The 23,614-nt window shown below is 27.9% G+C and overlaps 6 protein-coding genes across 6 annotated transcripts; 3 read left to right on the top strand and 3 right to left on the bottom strand.

Annotated features, from left to right (window-relative positions):
- Positions 1-1,576: 1,576 nt before the first annotated feature.
- Positions 1,577-4,867, top strand: PmUG01_00051100 (DNA polymerase delta catalytic subunit, putative; the record flags this gene model as incomplete). The annotated part of the gene is made up of 1 exon (XM_029004178.1): positions 1,577-4,867. One exon carries the CDS (start codon positions 1,577-1,579, stop codon positions 4,865-4,867), a length of 3,291 nt encoding a protein of 1,096 aa, XP_028859044.1.
- A 1,662-nt stretch (positions 4,868-6,529) lies between these two features.
- RON12 (rhoptry neck protein 12, putative) lies at positions 6,530-7,351 on the bottom strand (the record flags this gene model as incomplete). Its single annotated transcript, XM_029004167.1, has 1 exon — positions 6,530-7,351. The coding sequence occupies one exon, from the start codon at positions 7,349-7,351 to the stop codon at positions 6,530-6,532; it is 822 nt and encodes a 273-aa protein (XP_028859043.1).
- A 2,288-nt stretch (positions 7,352-9,639) lies between these two features.
- PmUG01_00050900 (enoyl-CoA hydratase-related protein, putative) lies at positions 9,640-11,406 on the top strand (the record flags this gene model as incomplete). Its single annotated transcript, XM_029004156.1, has 2 exons — positions 9,640-11,172; positions 11,341-11,406. 2 exons carry the CDS (start codon positions 9,640-9,642, stop codon positions 11,404-11,406), a joined length of 1,599 nt encoding a protein of 532 aa, XP_028859042.1.
- Positions 11,407-12,682: 1,276 nt separating this feature from the next.
- On the bottom strand, positions 12,683-14,716 carry GRASP (golgi re-assembly stacking protein, putative; the record flags this gene model as incomplete). Its single annotated transcript, XM_029004145.1, has 2 exons — positions 12,683-14,270; positions 14,649-14,716. The coding sequence occupies 2 exons, from the start codon at positions 14,714-14,716 to the stop codon at positions 12,683-12,685; spliced, it is 1,656 nt and encodes a 551-aa protein (XP_028859041.1).
- A 2,095-nt stretch (positions 14,717-16,811) lies between these two features.
- PmUG01_00050700 (haloacid dehalogenase-like hydrolase, putative) lies at positions 16,812-19,246 on the bottom strand (the record flags this gene model as incomplete). The annotated part of the gene is made up of 8 exons (XM_029004134.1): positions 16,812-16,916; positions 17,290-17,370; positions 17,782-17,845; positions 18,066-18,209; positions 18,363-18,454; positions 18,597-18,673; positions 18,892-19,003; positions 19,178-19,246. The coding sequence occupies 8 exons, from the start codon at positions 19,244-19,246 to the stop codon at positions 16,812-16,814; spliced, it is 744 nt and encodes a 247-aa protein (XP_028859040.1).
- A 2,613-nt stretch (positions 19,247-21,859) lies between these two features.
- On the top strand, positions 21,860-22,806 carry PmUG01_00050600 (conserved Plasmodium protein, unknown function; the record flags this gene model as incomplete). Its single annotated transcript, XM_029004121.1, has 3 exons — positions 21,860-22,006; positions 22,359-22,487; positions 22,687-22,806. 3 exons carry the CDS (start codon positions 21,860-21,862, stop codon positions 22,804-22,806), a joined length of 396 nt encoding a protein of 131 aa, XP_028859039.1.
- Positions 22,807-23,614: the final 808 nt, after the last annotated feature.

Here is a 23,614-nt window from a genome sequence, read left to right as displayed (position 1 = left end):
AACTGATAGTTAATATGATTGCCAATTTTGCTAAAATGAAAGTTTTTCCTAGTGAAACAGTTTTTCTCGCAATTATAAGCGAATAAGACGAAATGGATAAAAAAGGAGGAAAAAATAAGCCTTAAATGCCTGCTACTTTTGATTTATTTTTATCCCTTCCAATACTCTTGAAGTATTTTTTTATTTCATTTTATTTCATTTTATTTAATTTAATTTTATTTCATTTTATTTAATTTAATTTTATTTTATTTTATTTAATTTTATTTTATTTTATTTCATTTTATTTTAATTTATTTTATTTCATTTTAATTAATTTTTTTTTTTTTCCCCATTTTGGCTATTTCATCGAATACATCAGCGCCAAGCACATTCATACAATAAAAGACGACATTTATGTTCTCCTTTCTGCTGGTGAATTGAGAATGTATATCATGCTTAAATGAACTTTTTTGCACTATTTTTGTTTTTTTTTCTCATTTTACTCGTTATTATGTTATCTCATTATCTCTTTATTTTTTTTTCTCATTTTACTCGTTATTATGTTATCTCATTATCTCTTTATTTTTTTTTCTCATTTTACTCGTTATTTTTTTTTCTCATTTTACTTGTTATTTTTTTATCTCATTATCTCTTTATTTTTTTATCTCTGTATCTCTTTATTTTTTTATCTCAATATCTCTTTATTTCTATGTCTCATTACCTCTTTATCTCTATTTCTCTGTCTCATTACTTCTTTCTCTTTATTTCTCTGTCTCATTACTTCTTGCTCTTTATTTCTCTATCACTTTATTTTTTTATCTTTTTTTTTTTTTTTTTGTTTTTTTTTGCTCTTTCCACTCGCTTGTTCACTTCAAAAATATTCGAGTGTGACATATGGTAAGTCAACTTCAAATTAAATTTTTTATTTTCTTTTAAAAAAAATAATATAAAGATCCGCCAGTGGCTTTAATATATTTTTCAACTGTCACACCTCAAATTAAATGGCGTTTTGGAAAATAGCAAAAATAACAAAAAAATTAACCAATAAAAACAAAAAAAAGCAGAATAATTTGAGGCGGATATTAAATTTCAATCGCTCACAAAATTGAGATAAGGTAAAATCCTATCAGAGTTACAGGGGCCAACAACAAAAGATAATATATTAAAAAAATATATGTCATATTTTTCTGCATTTTTTTTTTTTTTTTTAAATTATTTTTTTTTCGTAACATTTGCAAAAAAGCCAAGTATATGCACCTGCTGACGCATGTTAGTGGTGTTCCTCTTCCTCCCCTCATGTGCATATACGTACGTACGTATATCTGTACGCACACATGTATATCTATACATACATACGTAAACCTATACATACGTACATATACCTATCCGTACACACGTATATCTATACATACATACGTAAACCTATACATACGTACATATACCTATCCGTACACACGTATATCTATACATACATACGTATACTTGCACGTATACCTACGCATATACCTATATATGCACAATTGCTCATTTCCACATATACCAATAGTTTGTGCAGGAGCCCAGTGCTCGCCGCTACACGTAACATGCCTCCAACAAAATGGAGGAGATGAAAATCTGCCCATTCACGAACGTCATTGCATATGGGTCTCTGTATGAAAAAATAAAAAAAGAGAAAAATAATGAACTACCAGAAAACTACTTAGTTGAAGAGTTTGATAAGCTTCTTGGAAATTACGAAAGGCCCAATGTGTATGATGAAAATGGTGTAATCCAAATTAGTACAGAAGAAGACTTACTAATTTTCCAAGTTGATTTAGATTACACAGTAGAGAATTTATTCAAAAACATGATATATGTAAATGAAAATGATTCAAGTAATAATAAAGTCCTAAATAGTATATATGGTCCTTATAGGGCTCTACTAAGTAAAGACAGAAATTTTGTTACTGTGCCAATAATTAGGATCTACAGTGTAACAAATAATGGGTATAGTGTTCTAGTGAATGTTCATAATTTTTTCCCCTACTTTTATGTAGAAAAACCAGAAAATTTCGAAAATGATGATATGATAAAATTAGAAATAATGATGAATGAAAATTTAAATTTAAATAATCAATACAAAATATATGATAAAAAAATATTAAAAATAGAAATAGTAAAGACAGAAAGTTTAATGTATTTTAAAAAAAATGGAAAAAGAGATTTTTTAAAAATAACAGTGTTATTACCTAAAATGGTTCCTACGTTAAAAAAATTTTTTGAAAATATTGTTAATGTAAATGATAAAGAAATTGGGGGAATAGTCTACGAGGCCAATTTACCATTCATATTAAGATATATCATTGACAACAAAATTACGGGTTCATCATGGATAAAATGCAATAGAAACAATTTCTCTATTCGAAATAAAAACAAGAAATTGTCTAACTGTACATTCGAAATAGATATAAATTATGAACATGTACAACCAATGATACTTGAAGAAGCATATCAACAAATTCCAAAATTAAGAATTCTTTCCTTTGACATTGAATGTATAAAACTTGATGGGAAAGGATTTCCTGATGCAAAAAATGATCCCATTATCCAAATATCATCAATTTTGTATTTACAAGGAGATCCTATAGATAAATGCATAAAATTTATTTTTACTCTACAAGAATGTGCAAGTATACCGGGCTCAAACGTTATTTGGTTTAATGATGAAAAAACTTTGTTAGAAGCATGGAATGAGTTTATTATTCGATTGGATCCTGATCTTCTCACAGGATATAATATTATCAATTTTGACCTTCCTTATATATTAAATAGAGGAACTGCATTAAATTTAAAAAAATTAAAATTTCTAGGAAGAATAAAAAACATTAGTAGTAATGTGAAGGAATCTAGTTTTTCCTCCAAACAATTTGGAACACATGAAACGAAAGAAATTAATATTAATGGTAGAATACAGTTCGATGTATACGATTTGATAAAAAGAGATTACAAACTTAAATCGTATACACTGAATTATGTTTCTTTTGAATTTTTAAAAGAACAAAAAGAAGATGTACATTATAGTATTATGAACGAATTACAAAATGAAAGTCCAGAATCAAGAAAAAGAATTGCTACTTATTGTATTAAAGATGGATTATTACCATTAAGACTTATTGATAAACTACTATTTATATACAATTATGTTGAAATGGCAAGAGTAACTGGAACTCCATTTGTTTATCTTCTCACACGAGGACAACAAATTAAAGTAACATCACAGTTGTATAGAAAATGTAAAGAGCTAAATTATGTTATACCTAGTACATATATCAAAGTCAATACTAATGAAAAATATGAAGGAGCTACAGTATTAGAACCCATAAAAGGTTATTATATTGAACCTATATCTACTCTTGACTTTGCTTCTCTATATCCTTCTATCATGATTGCACATAATCTTTGCTATTCTACTTTGATAAAAAGTAATAATGAAATATCGGAGCTAAAGGATGAAGATATTACTACCATACAAGGAAAAAGCAATCTAAAATTTGTAAAAAAAAATGTAAAGAAAGGTATTCTACCACTAATAGTAGAAGAACTAATAGATGCAAGGAAAAAAGTAAAGGAACTCATAAAAAAGGAACAAAATAATATTACCAAAATGGTACTTAATGGAAGACAGTTAGCTCTAAAGATATCCGCAAATTCAGTATATGGTTATACTGGTGCGTCCTCAGGTGGCCAGTTGCCATGCTTAGAAGTAGCAGTTTCCATTACTACTTTAGGCAGATCAATGATAGAAAAAACCAAAGAAAGGGTGGAAAGTTATTATAGTAAAAAGAATGGGTTTGAACATAACTCTACAGTAGTTTATGGAGATACAGATTCTGTTATGGTTAAATTTGGAACAGACAGTATTGAAGAAGCCATGTTTTTAGGTAAAGATGCAGCACAAAGAATTAGCAAAGAATTCTTAGCTCCTATTAAATTAGAATTTGAAAAAGTATATTGCCCTTATCTACTTCTAAACAAAAAAAGATATGCTGGGTTGTTATACACAAATCCAATAAAACATGACAAGATGGATTGTAAAGGAATCGAAACGGTTAGAAGAGATTTTTGTATTCTTATACAACAAATGATGGAAACTGTACTTAATAAACTGTTAATTGAAAAAAATTTAAATAGTGCTATCGAATATACTAAATGTAAAATAAAAGAATTGTTAACAAATAATATAGATATGAGTCTACTTGTTGTTACAAAATCATTAGGTAAAACAGATTATGAAACTAGGTTACCACATGTTGAATTAGCCAAAAAATTAAAACAACGAGATAGTGCAACTGCTCCAAATGTCGGTGATAGAGTTAGCTATATTATAATCAAAGGAACTAAAGGACAAGCACAATATGAAAGAGCAGAAGATCCTTTATATGTACTTGACAATAATTTAGCCATTGATTATAATCATTATCTTGATGCTATTAAAAATACCTTATCAAGAATATTTGAAGTTATTATGCAAAATTCAGAGTCATTATTTTGTGGAGATCATACTAGGCATAAAACAATTTTAACTTCTAGCCAAACTGCTTTATCTAAATTTTTAAAAAAAGCTGTGCGCTGTATTGGATGCAATAGTTCTATTAAAAAACCACCTCTGTGTAATCATTGTAAAGCTAATAAAGAATTTTCTATCTACATGCAAAAAATGAAAGATTTTAAAAATAAGCAAAATGAATTCTTCCAACTATGGACAGAATGTCAACGATGCCAAGGGAACTTACATGTAGATGTTATTTGCATGAATAGGGATTGTCCTATATTCTACAGGAGAGCAAAAATTAAAAAGGATATAGCAAATCTGCAGGAGCAAGTTTCTTCCCTAAGGACTGAGTGGTAGAAAAGGTTTCCCATGCAACATGTCCTTCGTAAACGCACTACCGTTGTTCGCCACCTCACAGGTATAAACAAATATACACACAAACACAAAAGCACAAGCTGAAAACAAAACATAAACATAAACGCAAACACACGCAATTATCCCTCGTTCGTGTAATATACCCGTGTTAATTTCTATCCCGGTGGAAGACCCTTCAACAAAGCGTTTGTGTAATTTATATGCAACCACATAAATCTTGTGGGTGTGATTCTCTATATACCCCTTCTTTGCACACATTATTACAAGTTACGACGGGTATCGTTTACCCCATTTACAATTAGGAACAGTAAATGGGGTGTTTGTGTGGTAAAGGTTTTGATAAAGTTTACCTTTTCATTTTGATGCGGAGCCCATAACATACTTTTTTATCCCATTTTGTCCCATTTTTTGCCATTTCATCTCTCTTGATCCTTCTCTTTTCATTCTTTTTTTATGCTTTCTTAATCTTTTTCATATCCTGTTATATCCCATTTTTATATATTTTTTTTTTTTTTTTTGTCGCAATATGAGCAACTAGTTGGGTGCACTTATCCAACTGTGTGCAATATCTTGGATCCCCTTCCCGTAAAGGTTTCTTCATGCAAAAGTGCCGTTATGCATATGCGTATGTACACGCAGATTCATGCACAGATACACGCACACACACATACAAACACCGATATGTGTGCGAACACGGCGTACTTGACATCATTCCTCGATGGCATTCCTGTGCTGAAGTTTCCCTTTGCTCCAGCTTGCGTTTTTCATTTTTTCTTATCAAAATGATATATCTTTTAAAGAATTCAAAAAGTTATAACCTTTATTCTTTTGGCTTTAAAATTCTTGAATGATGAATACCTTAGCCGGGAATAAGTCATTAATTTTGTATTATATGCATAATTTCTTTTTCTTTTTTTTCAAACAGTTAACTATGTCATTTATTTTTTTTAAATAAGACGTGGTATATTTTTATTTTTTTTGTTAATTTTTAATATTCTTAAAGTTTTTCAATTTCGTTTTTTTTTCTTTTTTCCAAATTGGCGCACATATATATATACACGTATATATATATATATATATATATTTATGTATATATATGTATATATATGTATGTACATGTATATGTATGTATACCCAAACATGTACACATATTTTATATAGTTATGTGCAAAGGCACAGATACAACAACATCCGCACGCATGCCCGAACACGCGTGTATGTACTTATCCATGTTTTACTTAAAATTAAAAGTCTAAAAATTAAGACAAAAAGCCCGAAAAAGCGAAAAACTAAATTTCCTACGAACTACAAACCCCTTTGGCCAAATTATTACAATTTTTTAAGGGGAAAAAAAAAAAAAAGTTTTCAATGATTGCTGCAGATTATGCACAATTGATATTACGTTGAAATTAAATTAAATCAAAATTAAAACAAATCAAAACAAATCAAAACAAATCAAAACAAATCAAAACAAATCAAAACGAATCAAAACAAATCAAAACAAATCAAAACGAATCAAAACGAATCAAAACAAATCAAAACAAATCAGAACAAATCAAAACGAATCAAAATAAATCAAAACAAATCAAAACAAAGCACATTATATTTTTTTTTTTTTTCCCCCCCGTTTCGCCGCTAACCCCCTTACGTATTATCATCAGTCAAATCTGAAACATTTTCCTCTACTCCGTTATTCTCATTAATTGTGGTAGTCAGTTCCTTTTCCATATCATTTACATAATTGTTTTCCTGAACAAGGTCATTTTTCTCATTATTTTGATTAAGGTCAAATATATTGTCAACTTTTAATATTTTAGAACAAACGAGTGGAATACCACCAACACATAGTTTTTCATATAAAAACATTATAGACACTTTAGGATTGTGATCATCTGTTTCCATAATTAGTTTTTTATCTCCATCATCTTTCAACAATTTAAAAGTGGATGTATTAACATTTTCATAAGAATCACTTATGACTTGTTCATATAAATTATGACTATTTTTTTTTAATTTTTGTATTTCTTTAAATAATTCTGTATTTTTGCAAAAACTCTTGAAATACTCATTTTTAACGACTACATTTTCACAGACATTTTTTGCACTTTCAAAAGCACCATCAGATATAAACATATTTTTCAAATATTCTTCATTTCCTTTATTCCCTAAATTCTCATTTTTTGATGAAACAAAATTTTGTAACTTTTTTGTATTTGTATTTGCTTCACTATTTGACTTTTCCTCTTTAACCATAATTTTATTATCCCCATTTTTGATAGTACTTTCTTTCGCGTTTATATTATTAGTATCAGTACTTACATTATTACCACTTCCGTTTTTTCCATTTCCTTCTACTGCTCCAATGGCATTTCCATCTCCTTTTTGAAACCTCAAGCTGTTTCCCCTATTGCACACAATAAAAATATAGACAAAAAACAAATATGAACACGTGCAGAACTTTCTCATTTTATCAAAAAGTTTACATTAATATGTGATTTTACCAATTTACCACTTATGTTGTATTTCGCTGCGTTAGTTGTCTATACATTTAATGAGATAAATTCACTCGCGCAGCGCATTTATGTACACACATACATGAATATATATAAACATCTACGAGAATATGTGCATATACATATTTATATATATACATATTTATATTTATATATATATATATAAATATGTAAGTACATTCACATGTGCTGTACGCGTGTGCGTATGTAATACTCCTAAAGGTGCTTTGCCTATTCACTTTAAATAACAACTAACACAATTATTGCCTGTTCATGTAAATAAAAATAATCATTTGCATTTAAAAAAAAAAAAAAAATTAATATGCTGCACGACAAAAAAAGTAAAAAAAAAAAAAAAAAAGTCCAGTCTAATTCTTAACAGTTTATTAGTATAATTCCGAAATGCTGCACATACTCAAAATTTCGAATATTTACAAACTTATATATACGCACTTATTTACACACTTTATTTTTAAAATACAATCAAATAAACCAAATTTAGAATTAACAAAAGTACACCACTGACGTCCATTTAAAATTTAAAAGATATATATATATATATACATACATCAAACCTTTTCATAGAAAAACTTAAAAAAAAATAGAACAGTATTATATAAGAGAAATGTGATAAGGAATATAAAGAATATAAGATGAGAAAGATGAAGAAGACGCAGACGAAGGAGCAGCACCCATATGCATACTTACTACTTACAAGCGACTTCACAAAAATATGTTTATTTTTTGAAACCACGTTCGTCATACATTTTAAAATTTACCTTTATTTTACTTAATTTTTTATATTTATAGAAAATGTAAGAACTTAACATTTTATTACTAACAGTCTTGTATTCTTCACGTACGAGTTTATTCATAATGATTTCTCCTCATGTTAATTCATTCATAAGACAGGTCACAATGTTTATTAATTTTCTAAAATGGTGAGGTCCTCTTCAAATAAGAATTCTTTATTTAGCACAACACATCAAAAAAAGGCAACCTACGTTGTCTCATAAGACGTGAATTATAGAAAAAGGGAAAAATTCCCCATTTGATATAATTCCTAGATGAACAGGGTATAACTTTTTGCATGAACAATGCATAAATATACTGAATGCTGCCTCTCATGTGTCTAGTAATTCCCAGGTTTTACTTTTCACAATTTGTTATTATCTCCAACGTAAAATTTTAAAAGGACGATTATAGATCAAAAGAAAGAATACTTATATTTAAGCAGCACATCGAAAAGCCCCACTTGTGAAAAACAAATTATATGCTGCAATTTATTTCTTCCAAAGTACTGGTAAGTTGAGCATTACGAAAAATAAAATTCTCCTTCACAAAAAAAAAAAAAGAAGCACAACATAGCATAAAAAAGGATAAACCCATAAAAGCTTAAAAACGTGTAAAAGCTTAAAAATGCGCAAAAGCTTAAAAACGTGTAAAAACTTAAAAATGCGCAAAAGCTTAAAAACGTGTAAAAACTTAAAAATGCGCAAAAGCTTAAAAACGTGTAAAAACTTAAAAATGCGTAAAAGGGTGTAAAAGCTTAAAAACGCGTAAAAACTTAAAAATGCGCAAAAGCTTAAAAACGTGTAAAAACTTAAAAATGCGTAAAAGGGTGTAAAAGCTTAAAAACGCGTAAAAGGGTGTAAAAGCTTAAAAACGCGTAAAAGCGTAAAAACGCTAACCATATTAACCGCTCAGGTGTTCGTTTAAAAACAGCAGTACCAATGGGGCGAAATGGAAGATAATAAAATATAATGTGTACTGTTAATTTTTTAAATTATCTTAAACACGAAAAAGTTAAACAATTCTCCTAAAACAGAGTAGCCGATGTTTCCGGAAACATAATGTTCAAAAATGCTTGAGTAAAAAAAATTAAATCTTAAATAAAGGTACACGGAAAAAAAAAAAAAAAGAAAAAAAAAAAGAGATAATTAAAGGGGCAAATTAAAGGAGATAATAAAAGAGAATTATATATAGGCTGATAAAACACAAAGAGAGGTAAAATAGTAAGGGTTTTACGAAGTGCGTCAAGTACAATATTTTAAAATTTGCGCGATGAGATATATTGAAAAAGGCCTCTAATAAGCAGTTACATCCGCTTTGAGGCAGCAAAAAGTGATAACTACAAAGCGATAAAGGCTGTAAATGTTATAAAGGTTGACAGAACATTCCGCAAAGAACAAATGCCCAATCGCCTCCACTCCAGGTACCGCAAGAAACGCCTGAAACAGAATGCTTTTTAACAATCTAAAGTTGTCGAAATATAAAAAATTAAAGGACGTGATTTCGATACCGGGTAGGTGTAGTAATCTTACTCAGAACAGAGAGTTAAGAACTAGCATTTTTAAAGATGACGAGATATATTTAGATCCCTTAGAAGTTCATAATGAAGCATTGAAAAAAACAAATTATTTAAACTGTGGGAATATGGATGAGTGTGTATACAATCGAAATAATGTAGGCATGCATACAGTTATAATAAATAATAATTACATGAACATAAAATTAATTAACAAGTTGTACAAAGAATTAAGGAACAGTGAAGTAAATTATACAAAAAGATTCTTATTTTTAACATCGTTATATAATGATGTATTTAATTATAGTTATAATTTATATGACTTATTGAAAATAGTAGAAATATATCAAAGAACGAAGCATATCAAATATTCTGATATAATAAAAAATATTTTACAAAATGTTAATGATCTAGCTTATTTATTATTTTCTTATAAGAAACCACTCATTTCGTATTGTAATGGGAAAACAAAAGGATCTGCAGGGTTTTTATCGTTTCTATCGAACAACAGTTCTGCCTATTTCCATTCTTCTTATTCGTACAATAATTTAAAATATTCTTTTTTACCTTATGGCGGTATTTCTTACGTGCTAGCCAATTTAAGGGGATCCTTAGGATTTTATTTAGCCTTAACAGGTCAGGAAATAAAATCTGCTGATTTAATTTGGTGTGGTTTAAGTAAAAGATGGATATCAGAAGATACACTAGAATTGATGGAAATAACATCTGAAAGTCAATTAGAAGTTTCGGAACAAGATGCAAATATATTGTTAGAGGAATATTTTTTAAAAATTCCACAAACTTATTCATTAAAAAATTATGAACATATAATTCATGATCACTTTAAGTATAATAATTTATTATATATATTGAAAAAATTAGATGATACAGCAAGGAAAAGCACAAATGATAAAGTAAAAATGTGGGCACAAGAAACATATCAACGTATATGTTCCTTACCCCCATTAGCTACTCATGTGACATTTGAAATTTTAAATATACTAAGAAATTATAAAGTAGATTTATTAAAAAAAGCTCAAATAACAAAAAATTTATGGACTACTATGATAAAAAATACTTATAAAATAACACCAACAACAAAAGAACAAGTCAGTATGAACGAACTAAAGTATACAATTGATAAAGAACTTTTCATTAAAGCTTTAAATATAGAAACAAATACAATCTTAAATTTTATTTCTTGTCCTGATGTTTTAAATGGAATTACTAGCTATTTAGTTAAACAGTCAAACCATTCTTTTACTTCAAATTATTTAAATAACAACATTTTTGAAATAAAAAAAGATATAGTTCATTATTTTATTTTCTACAAAAATAATTATGAATATACCGAGTACGATAGACCGGACATTAGCTTTTCCAGTTTAGCTGTTCTGGACAAGTATAATCAACATTACAGTGCGCAGCATAAAACCACATACGATAGGCTTTTCTTCTCTAAGCAGGTACGCATTCGTCGTGATGGGTGTAAACGGTGTGAGTTCTGTGAGTATTTCGATTGTACCAACACGTCGAACTATTCAGACACTCAGCCATCATATGTGCACTGTTTATTCATCCACAATTTATTTGTTTATTTTCTTTCTTTTTTTTTTCCCTTTTTTCCCCCACAGAGAGAACGATGGAATGACGACTACTTAAAGGACGACTTAGACAAAATTGATAGTTATTTTTTGTAACGTTCTGGATTTTTTAATTTTACAATAACACAAAGGATGTTCTATTTTTTAAGTCTATCATTTTTTTTTTTTTTTTTTATATATATATATATATATATATATACGATGAAAATTATTCCATTTTGCATTCCTAATATATGTAGTATATTTCACCGCAAACATTTGTTATGACATTTTTGGAGCTCATAGTTAAAAACTGTAAGTGAACGTGAGTTTTGTGGAAAAAAAAAAAAAAAAAGAATACGTAAAAAGGTAAAAAATAAGCAGATGGATAGAAAACATATAAACAGACAAAATGAGAGACAAACAAATGAATTAATGAATAAACAAACAAATAAATATATACACAAATGAATATATACACAAATGAATATATACACAAATGAATATATATACCAGCAAATGAATATATACACAAATGAATATATACACAAATGAATATATACACAAATAAATATATATACCAGCAAATGAATATATATGCAAACAGAACAAAGTTTCACAGTGTGCATGTCAAGCCATTTACCGATACAAATGTACAGGTAATTTTTAAAATTGGAATGGTCAAAAATTATCTTACAAAACATACAGTTGTTAGCACAACGATATTACTTGAACATTTGGCTGATTATCTTTTTAAAATATATTACATCCTGAGAAAATATTGAACCTTATGGCTTCGAGTAAAACTAACATGTACAGCACTTGGTAGTGATTCGTCTTATAGCTATAACATCGAATATACTTATTTTGCAGGACAACTAGCATACGTAAACGTACATGTGTATATTAAAATCATGCTTGTGGGATTTTCTTATGTTTCGGATAGTCTTGACACACGTGTGTAACTATTTAAAAGTTTTTTCCCTTTGCATTTTCCTTTGCGTTTTAGGGAATCATATTTGGAATCAGTTCTTCTGTGGGGCAGTTGGATGGATAATATATGAAACTGGGCAGAATTAAAGGGGAATAAGGGAAAAAAAAAAAAATAAAAAATAAAATGTAAAATGTAAAATGTAAAATGTAAAATATAAAATAATAATGTATGTGTATCAATTGTTTTTGTGTCTTTTTTTTCATACATCTTTTTGTACTTCTTCACACATACCTGAACCCATGTGAATTCGCTTAAATGCACTTCTCCATTTTTAAGCTCGAGGTGATTGGTCTTTCATTAAGGTATCAATACCATTCCATACATTTATAAATCAAGTACAATAAATGTAGATCTACTGAAAAGTCCTTTTTATTAAATATGTTTTTCAACACTTTACTATTAAATTTTTTCCTTTTCTTCTTTATCACATGCATATGGGAAAACAAATTGTTCTTGATCATTTTTTTGTGTATATGCATGTGTATGGCTGAGTTTATTACTATTAGTAGAATAATTTTCATCTAAAGAATTTTGCACAGTTCTCATTTTTATACTATTTAATAGCTCACTGTTTTTATTCATACTCTCATATATTTCATTCATTTCTTTGCTGTATATTCTCATGCTTCGAACATAATCTGTATAGTCATCTACATAACCATTTTCATTTCTCTTATCGCTCGAGCTTAATGAATCATCCTCACTTTTACTATATTTTTCTAAATCCTCTTTTGCCAATTCGATGGTATTACTTATATCGCATTCGTTCTTATCAGTACCACCATCATTATCATTAGCAGTACCACCATCATTATCATTAGCAGTACCACCATCATTATCATTATCATTATCATCATCATCATTATCATCATCATTATCATCATCAGCATCATCATTATCATCATCATTATCATCATCATCATTCTTATTATTATTCAAAATGTCTTTCTTAATAATGTTTCCTGAAAATTTAGATGTATCATAGTTATTATTTACATAATAACATGTTTTCATTTTTTTATAATTTTTGTTATCATCACTTGAATATTCTCTGTTGCTAATATGGGTTCTGCTTATTTGAGTTTCTTTCGTTTGCTCATTGTTCATTGTATGTTCAATGTCCACAATACTACCAACTTTTCCAGGGATAAGAAATCCTTTAGTTCTGCCCATCTCTCCTTCACTATCTCCAATATGTGCAATTCCGCCAACCTTATCACCTTTGCTAGCAGCCCCTACTTCACTACCCTGTTCCAAATTCGTAGGTGAATCGTCATTACGTACATCATTGTTCCTTTCGCTACTCATACTCGAATTGCCAATATGTATAGCTTGAGGACCTTCTACATTATTTGGATCTAATCCTTTTATAAAATTATCATTTTTGCAAAATGGAATTTTATGTATAAATCCAGTTCCTATGTTACATCCTAGTAATCCTTTACATCCCCATGAGTTATTAGGTTCTATTTGTACTTTTCTTATTTTCTCTGTATCTTTATTATATACAAAAAAATATAACCTGAACGGTTCAGTTTTTTTTTCTTTAATATAATTTAAATAGTTTGTATCAATATAATTTGTTAACTCATCTTGATTTCTAAATATATTATTCTCTTGTCCTATTATGTAGTCACTATATTCTATTAAATTACTTTTAAATGCAGGGGAACCTTCAAAAATTTCTAATACACGAACTCCTTCATTCATTGCATTCGACGATTCATAGCTTAAATTTATTCCTAGTAACCCATTTCCCTTCCATTTTCTTGGTATAATTTTTACTTGTTTCATTTCGTTATAGCGGCAGTTATATACTAACAGAAGTAATTCTTTGTTTTCATTTTGTCTCAACTTCTCTACGAAATTATCATATGTGTATCTAAACCCATCTAATAATTTCAAATTATCAGCTTGAACAATGTAGTCGAAAAATATTTCTATGTTACACTCACTTGCAGGACTGTTCTCACTCACTTTGATAACTCTGTAGCCTTAGAAAAGAGGGATGAGCGGGATACCAAAAAAAAAAAAAAATATATAATAAAATAAAATAAAATAAAAAATATAATAAAATAAAATAAAAAATATGATAAAATAAAATAAAAAATATAATAAAATAAAAAATAAATAGGATTTTAAAAGAAAGTAATTTTAAATTGGGACAACACGCAAAACTTTGCTGTTAAGTAGGGGTGAGACTGTTTCGCATACCCCCAAATATATATGTACGTATATGTACGTATATGTATATGTATGTATATTTATGTATATGTATATACATGTCCACATGTGCATACGCGTTGTTATGCACAAGAAAAGACTGTAATTTTAACTCTTTTGCGCCCTATATGTTCGCTCATACAAGTAACGAAGCTTCTTCTCTTCTTTCCTCTTACCCATATTATGTTGTTTCGCTTGTCCTGCTCCCATATTTTATATTTTTCTTTTTTTCCTTTTTTTCTTTTTTTCCTTTTTTTCCTTTTTTTCTTTTTTTCCTTTTTTTCTTTTCTTTATTCCTTTTCCTTTTCTTTATTCCTTTTCCTTTTCTTTATTCCTCTTCTTTTCTTTATTCCTCTTCTTTTCTTTATTCCTCTTCTTTTCTTTATTCCTCTTCTTTTCTTTATTCCTCTTCTTTTCTTTATTCCTCTTCTTTTCTTTATTCCTCTTCTTTTCTTTATTCCTCTTCTTTACTTTATTCCTCTTCTTTTCTTCTGTTCTTCTGTTTTTCCTTTTTCCCTTTTTTTTTTTTTTTTTACAATAATAAAGCTTCTCTGTCAAAAAAATTACATTGAAACTATTTCAAATTTACAAAGGGATAACGAAAAAGTTTACTTGACCAGTTCATAAAAAAAAAAAAAAGAGATTACATACAAGTCAGAAAAATGGAAAAAGAAATATTAAACTAAAAAATATCACTACCCGCAAACGCCAAAAACATTAAAAATTTGCGGATAACAACAACTCAGTATAGTCAAAATGTTTAAGTACATATATTAAAATAGAGTTTCAATTTTCAAAATTCCTACTTTACAACGAATAACACGTACGCATGCATAGATATATGCACACATATATATATATATATATATATATATATATATATATATATATATAATGCATATATGTATGTATACACATATATATGCAAATATAACCATACACATAAATGTACATGTGTATATTATATGCATAAATGTAGCGCAATTTTTCGCATATACTACATCACATATATCCTATGCGCTTTTCTATTTTTTTTTTTTTTTTTTTTTTTTGTCCGAAATGATGCATTGTGGAGTTGCACATACGAACATAAAAAAAGGAAAAGGAAATGCCAAGCAAAAAAGAAAAAAGAAATAAAATTTGCTTATATATTTTTTTCCTTTTCGTTTGCAGATTTCATGCGGCGAACTACTTTATATATATTACTTGGTCGAATGTGCTTCACCAATTATACGCAGCATTATTTTATTTTACTTTTTCTTATATAGCGAATTTATATATATGCTAAACGATATCATCACACCATATCGTGAATCGTCTGAGGGTTTATACAAATGGTATATATTTCTGGTTTGATTAAATTATTTTAAAATACCACCGAACAATACAAGGATGAAAAGTTAAAAGTACTTTCGAATTATACAATTGTTGTTATCACATTACGTTGTGATGAGTAAATTTTGTCGAAAAATATTTTCCTACATTTAATGAGTTATACTGTTTGGTGTATAAAATAATGCTACTTACAAACGAAAAAAAAAAAAAAAAAACCTACACAGTACATAAATATATAAATATATATATGTATGTATATATATATGTATGTATATATATATGTATGTATATATATATGTATGTATATATATATGTATGTATATATATATGTATGTATATATATATGTATATATATATGTACGTATAGCTCATAAAAAGGATGTTCACAGTTTGAACGGAAGGACGACGTGTCAAACAAAATGGTCGCTGTTCTTGTTCATAAACATAAAAAAGAGATATATAGGATTAAATAGCTCTAAATTTATTCAAACTGTTTTATTTATTTTGTGCACGTAAAAAATTGGTTACCCCCGTGTATGTATTTATACAAAGTCAATGACCATACTACCCAACGGTAAAGCATTCCTCATTTTTCCAACAGTGTACACATTTTAAAACAAAATGATAAGTTAACAAAAAAAAATAATAATAATAAAATAATATTATAATATAAAACATTAAAATAAAATAGAATAATATAATAAAATATAGTAGAATAATATAATAAAATATAGTAGAATAATATAATAAAATATAGTAGAATAATATAATAAAATATAGTAGAATAATATAATAAAATATAGCAGAATAATATAACAAAATATAGTAGAATAATATAATAAAATATAGTAGAATAATATAATAAAATATAGTAAAATAATATAATAACATAATATATAAAATAATAAAATAAAATAATAAAATAAAATAAAACTTCAAACCACGATAAAACCAAAAAAATGATCATCCATCATGTGTCTAAAAACGTCCTTATAACTTGTATAGTATCCGCTGGGCATGTGACTGAGTAGCCTCGCACCCTTTTGTCGTTAAATAGTTCGTAGTCATTTCCTCCCTGATTTGTTAATGGAAAAATGGGAAAAACTCAAAAAACAAGAAAATCACAAAAAACAGGAAAATCACAAAAAACAGGAAAATCACAAAAAACAGGAAAATCACAAAAAACAGGAAAATCACAAAAAACAAGAAAATCACGAAAAACACGAAAAACACGAAAAATATGAAAAATACGAAAATTACGAAAATTACAAAAATTGCAAAAATTTAGAAAAAAAAAAACAAAATAATATGAACAAGTGAACAAATGAACAAATGAACAGATGAACAGATGAACAAATGAGGTACAAAAGAATAAAAGAACACACGAACAGATAAACGGTGCGGACAAGAAAAACAATTCCATTCCTTGTCTCCTCTTTTTTTCTCACCTTTTCCGTCTTATCACCAAAAAAATAAATTTCGCTGAATATCCCTTCGATGTGTCTTAAGCAAAATGTCTTGTCCCACCCCTGAAAATGGAAATTTATTTTTATAAACGCGTGTGCATACTTCCATATATATATATGTACAGTTACCTTTTACTTTTTATTCTTTTATATTTTCTACACGCCCCTCAAGTGGGATGTAAATGGCCGTTGCTCCCACACAAGTAGTGTGTAGCTTCGTAAGTGATGCTTTTACAATTTTTACTATATATGATATTTATGCTATATATGATATTTATGCTATTTATGATATTTACTCTATTTATGATATTTACGCTATTTATGATATTTACGCTATTTATGATATTTACGCTATTTATGATATTTACGCTATTTATGATATTTACGCTATTTATGATATTTACGCTATTTATGATATTTATGCTGTTTATGCTATTTACGATATATATGCTATTTTTTTTTTTTCTCTCTTACTGTTGGAAAGCAGTCTATCGATATCTGTCCCCCAATGGAAAACGTCAAGTTAAAATCCTTGAACCTTTTTATGTGCGACAAGAGGCATTCATAAAAAAAAAAAAATTGGAAAAAAAAAATAAAAGAGTGAAAAAAATGCAGTTGCAGATGAGTAGCTGACTGATTAATTGAGCGAATGAACATACGTATATTTACACATACAAGTGCTTATATTCAACGCACATATTCAGAACAACGACACGTAAAACAATACACTAGTAAAAGATTTGTAACATGCTGGTTACTCATTCATCAGGTTTAAGCGAAAAGTTTTAATAACATCCTTCTCTAAATTATATGCACAGAATTCTTCCCTCTCTTCCTGAGAGCAATTCCTACCAATAGGACTAATGTTTATTATCCCCTTTCGTAATTCCACAAATGTACCTCTAAAAAGAAAGTACCATTAAATAACGAAGTATATATATACATGTACATATATTTGAACAGCTTTAAAACATTTTTAACCTAACCATTTTGAATAGTCTATTAAGGTAAATTTTTTTTTTTTTTTTTTTTTTTATTTTACTTCTTTTTTTAACCTCTTCTTTGGTATATCCAAATTAGCAATATATACCAAGCAATAATTTATCACCTTTTTTAATTTCTCCTCTCCCAAAAAACTGGTTATACTCTATCAAAAAATGATAAAAAAAAAAAAAAAAAAAAAAAAGTCATCTCCAATCTACATGTAAAAGATAAGAATCTACTTATAATCTGCTTGTGTTGAAAATAAAGTTTCGTACAGACGGAGCAATTATGCGTCCTCCTCTTACCTCCGAAAAATACTGCTCGTTGTTCTTATGTGCCACTACACCGTTTTCAGAGAATATATAATCAAACATCTCGGGGTCTTGAAAGGGAAAAAGGGAAAAAGGGAAAGAAGCACGATGAATTAGTTTTGACCCACATATTCGTATATACACATATATATATATATATATATATATATATATATATATGTCTGTTTACATATGTAGGACCCGGTACAGAACATAATCACACAGACGCAAGCATAATACACTACTCGTAGTTCCTTTTTTTTTTTTTTTTCCCTTTTTGTCTTGTTACGTTTTATTTGTTCTATGATTTTTTTATAATCAGAGCCTCCTACTACTCCTATGGAATTTTTGTCCCTCGACTTCAGTTCTAACAAAATGCCAACCATATTTTGGTCGATCGGCTAATATGCAAGGATGTTCCCTTATGTGTTCGTGCGTACATAGACATTAACGTTCAGACGTAAATTTATACGTGTACTAGGAGGGGACGGATAGGACAACACACAGCTGGGCATAAAAAAGAAAAAGAAAGAAGAAGGTCGTACTTGTATTCCATTTCAATTGATTATTCTTACTTTTCTAGAGTGAGTCAAAGTTCCATCGACGTCAAACAGAAAAAATTTGTGTTTCTTATTCGTAGTCATTTTTTAAAAACCTTACAAAATGAAACATCATTAAGAAGAAAAAGATAACATCTTTTTTGTTTTGTTTTTCTTTTTTTTTGGAAATAAAATTTATTGTTCTCAAAAAAAAAGAATACGGAAAAACAGAAGAAGGGGAAGGGGGACGAAAAAAATAGTTTATTACAACAGCATAATTATACGACTATTCCTCCACTTTCTATTTAATGTACACGGGGCGCATACATACATATGCGTACGTACATACCCATGAAAATATATCCATACATATATGTACTCTTGCACACACACACACACACACGAACAAACATACACACACTTTTTTACTTGTAACGTATCAACATGCTCTAATAAAAGGTTTGCATAAAACAGCCGTGTCAGAAAAGGAAAAAAAAAAAAAAAAAGAGCAGTATTTGAAATCCTCAATAAAGGTAAATACGACTTAAAGTACATTACCAGCGGAAATTGAAATGATTTACATTATTTTTCAATTATATAATGCAATGTAACTACTCAGGTAACAACAACAAAAAAAAAAAAAAAAAAAAAAAAAAAAAAAATTTTAAATTCATTCCAGAAAGTGTATTACTCTAAAAGCGTGTTACTCCAAAATGCTTAACACGGAAGATTTTAATTTGCTCACAGGAAAATTCTATTTTCTTTCATTTGAACCATTTTTCATCCCTTTTAGCGAAAATTTGAATACTTTACGAGTTAAAATTATTTAACAGTTTTCCTTATAATTTATAAAAAGGAGTGAAAATATATAAATGTGGCAGGGGAATTTAAAAAAATAAAATAAAAAAAAATAAAAATAAAAAAAATAAAATAAATATAAATATAAATAAAATAAATATAAATATAAATAAAATAAATATAAATAAAATAAATATAAATAAAATATAAAATAAAAAAAAAAATAGATACACAATCTTATACATTCATACATTTCCGGAATAAAAAATAGTAGGAAGGTATATTGACCGAAAGTTAACCTATTCATATGATATTAAATGATGTTAGGTGTCCATGTTAGCATAAAACAAATAACACCTCATGTATCTTTATATACAGTAAGTATGTTCTTGCTTTCACATTTTAAGTAAATACATAGGTATATCAAAAAGTATACGTACTATTATTTAACATCAAATTTGAAGAGATCTCCATTTCACCACTTTATCGTATAAATCTGTTATTTTATTTTTTTTTTTTTTTTTTTCCATTTCATTTTATCAGCCACTTCATTCTTCCTAAGAAACAGCATAAAAGGCATGAAAAAAAGAAAAAAAGAAAAAAAGAAAAAAAAGGATGAAAAGAAGGAAAAAAAAAAAAAAAAAGAAATTTCCCAAAGCAGTCACATGCATACATACATAAGTACATTATTTATCCTCCACTAACTAGTTCACTTTATTTTTTTTTTTCAAGAAAAAACCTGTTACCACAGGCAAGAACATACATATAAAATATATATATATCTTTTTTATATGTACGGAAAAACAACCATAAAACTAGGTCAGATGAACATGTACACGTGCGTAAATTAATATATACCATTAATATACTTACATATATAATAATATGTTTATACGTATGTGCACATACATTAACGTATATATATATGCTCATATGTTTGTTCATAAATACCCACTATGAATTACAGCCTAACAAACGGCATAGTCCAACAATAGCAAAAAAAAAAAAAAAAAGAAAAAAAAAGAAAAAAAAAAGAAAAAAAAAGAAAAATAAAAAGAGTTACAACCAAAACAAGATAAACCATAAAAACAACCTCTTAAAAAAAATAGAAAATAAAAATAAAAATTAAAAAATTAACAAAAACAACATCAAATTTGAGAAAAAAATTTGAAAAAAAGAAAAAATAAAATTGCAAAAGTAAAAGTAAAAATAAAAGCAAAAGTGAAAGTAAACGTGAAGGTAAACGTAAAAGTAAACGTAAAAGTAAACGTAAAAGTAAACGTAAAAGTAAACGTAAAAATTGAAATAAAAATAAGCGTAAGAACTGAAATAAAAATAAGCGTAAAAACTGAAATAAAAATAAGCATAAAAACTGAAATAAAAATAAGCGTAAAAACTGAAATAAAAATAAAAATAGAAAGTTGTCAAACCGCATACCCCAAAGGTACACCTCCCCATGCACATTTTTTCAAATTGTTATACTGTTAATTTCACGAATTAACACATTCGTTTTATAAACTTCTAGCTACTAATGTTTACAGCAATTTTATGCTTACAACTCTTTAGCAATCCTTACAAAAAATTAGGCTAAATAAAGCAAAATAAAAAAAAAAAAAAAAAGTAATTTCAACTTTTACACAATTATAATAGTAAAACATTTCAAAAAATTAAAATTTTTTTTTTTTTTTTTTCTTCCTCTTTGTTCTTTTTCTGTTTTTTTTTTTTTCCTTTTCCTTTTCCTTTTCCTTTTTCCTTTTTCCTTTTTCCTTATTCCTTTTTCCTTTTTCCTTATTCCTTATTCCTTTTTCCTTATTCCTTATTCCTTTTTCCTTTTTCCTTTTTCCTTTTTCCTTTTTCCTTTTTTTTTTTTTTTTTTTTCCCATCACTCCCCAAAAAATTACTCTAACTGGACATATCAAAATGGGAAATGATATGGATGAGAAATTTAAGGAAGCCTTTATTCTTTTCAGTTCCTGCGACGAATCTATGCCTTTGTGTCAATTTTACGAATTAATGCATTCCTTTGGTATTCTCTTAAACGCTGAAGAGAAGGCGGAATTGCCAGAAGTAAGCCACAAAAAAAAAAAATAAAATAATAAACAAATAAACAAATAAACAAATAAAAAAATAAACAAATAAAAAAATAAACAAATAAACAAATAAACAAATAAAAAATATATAAAAAGTAATGTTTCTTTTATTTATGTTTTCCCTATGTGCAACTTCTTAGCGTTATGCAAATTTGTGAGTGACAAATATGTTTTTCTGCTGCTACCAACGTTACCGCGCCAACCTTTTTTATTTTTATCATTTTTTTATATATTTTTTTTATCTCCTTTTTATTTCATTTTTATCTACTTTTTTCCCTCTTTATATCTTTTTTTTTTTTTCTTCTTTTTCTTTTTTTTTTTTTTTAAAGATCGTTAACATGGAGTTTTGGTTAAACTTTGCCAGGAAGCACTACAACTATGAAGAACCCTTTAAGCACATCTCAAGTTTAAGTGATAAAAGCTCGAGTGTGCAAATTAAGATTAACAATTTTGTGGATGTAAGTTCCTTTGCTAACTATTATTTACCCTTTTTTCTATTTTCGATTGTTGTCCTCTTTCCTTTTTTTTACACAACTCTTACCGCTCTACATGTGTGCACCCCGCATCGGTGCGCAATAATTTGGAATTTGTTTTTTTTTTTCTTTTTTTATGATTTATTTTTCTTCCTTTTCTTTCTTTTTCGCGAAGGTTATGAAGGCGTTAGACACAAGACTGACGGATAAGGATTTAGAGTTGCTACTGGAAATAGCTAACCCCGACAAAAAGGATACCATTGACCTTAACACTATTTCGAAGAGACTAACAAACGTTGTGTGATATTTAACACTTTTACTGGTTCTGTGTATACCTATCGGTATATGGACGTATGCACCTATTCACATATTTGAGTATGTACGTATGCAGCTATGCACGTATGTGAGTATGTACGTATGTAGCTATGCACGTATGTGAGTATGTACGTATGCAGCTATGCACGTATGTGAGTATGTACGTGTGCAGCTATGCACGTATGTGAGTATATACGTGTGCAGCTATGCACGTATGTGAGTATATACGTGTGCAGCTATGCACGTATGTGAGTATGTACGTGTGCAGCTATGCACGTATGTGAGTATGTACGTATACAAGTGTGTGCGTGTTATATATATACTTATGTGCTAACTTACCTTTGTTTAAATTTTTTTTTTCGCTTTTGCCTCTCATTTCCGCTAGTCTTTTGTATTTATGTCGTAAGTACTATTGACAAGTAAACCGAGCAAAATTAATTTTTATTAAATACATTATTTTTGATACGTTTAAAAACATGAATAACGTTGTAACATAAATATTTCTCTTTTCCTTTTTTTCTGTGATTTTAAATTTTGTTCTTTTAGCTATTGTTTCCGTAAGAATAATTTGAAAAACGTATACATTTTTTCCTCACGTATGATGCCCTCTCATTATACCATCCTCTTACCTTCCTCAAAATTAGTTAGCTTTTTTTTTTTTTTTTTTTTTTTTTTCGAGCTAAAATGTTTCAAAAGGGTGCATGGAAAAATGAGGGGAGCAATGTTAGCGAAACAAAGGGAAGTAAAATAAGGCAAGTAAGGAAAGTAGAATAAAGAAAGTAGAGTAAGGAAAACTT

This window comes from Plasmodium malariae, assembly GCF_900090045.1.
Source record: "Plasmodium malariae genome assembly, contig: PmUG01_00_27, whole genome shotgun sequence".
NCBI lineage: Eukaryota > Apicomplexa > Aconoidasida > Haemosporida > Plasmodiidae > Plasmodium > Plasmodium malariae.
This window is presented reverse-complemented; position numbering and strand designations above follow the sequence as displayed.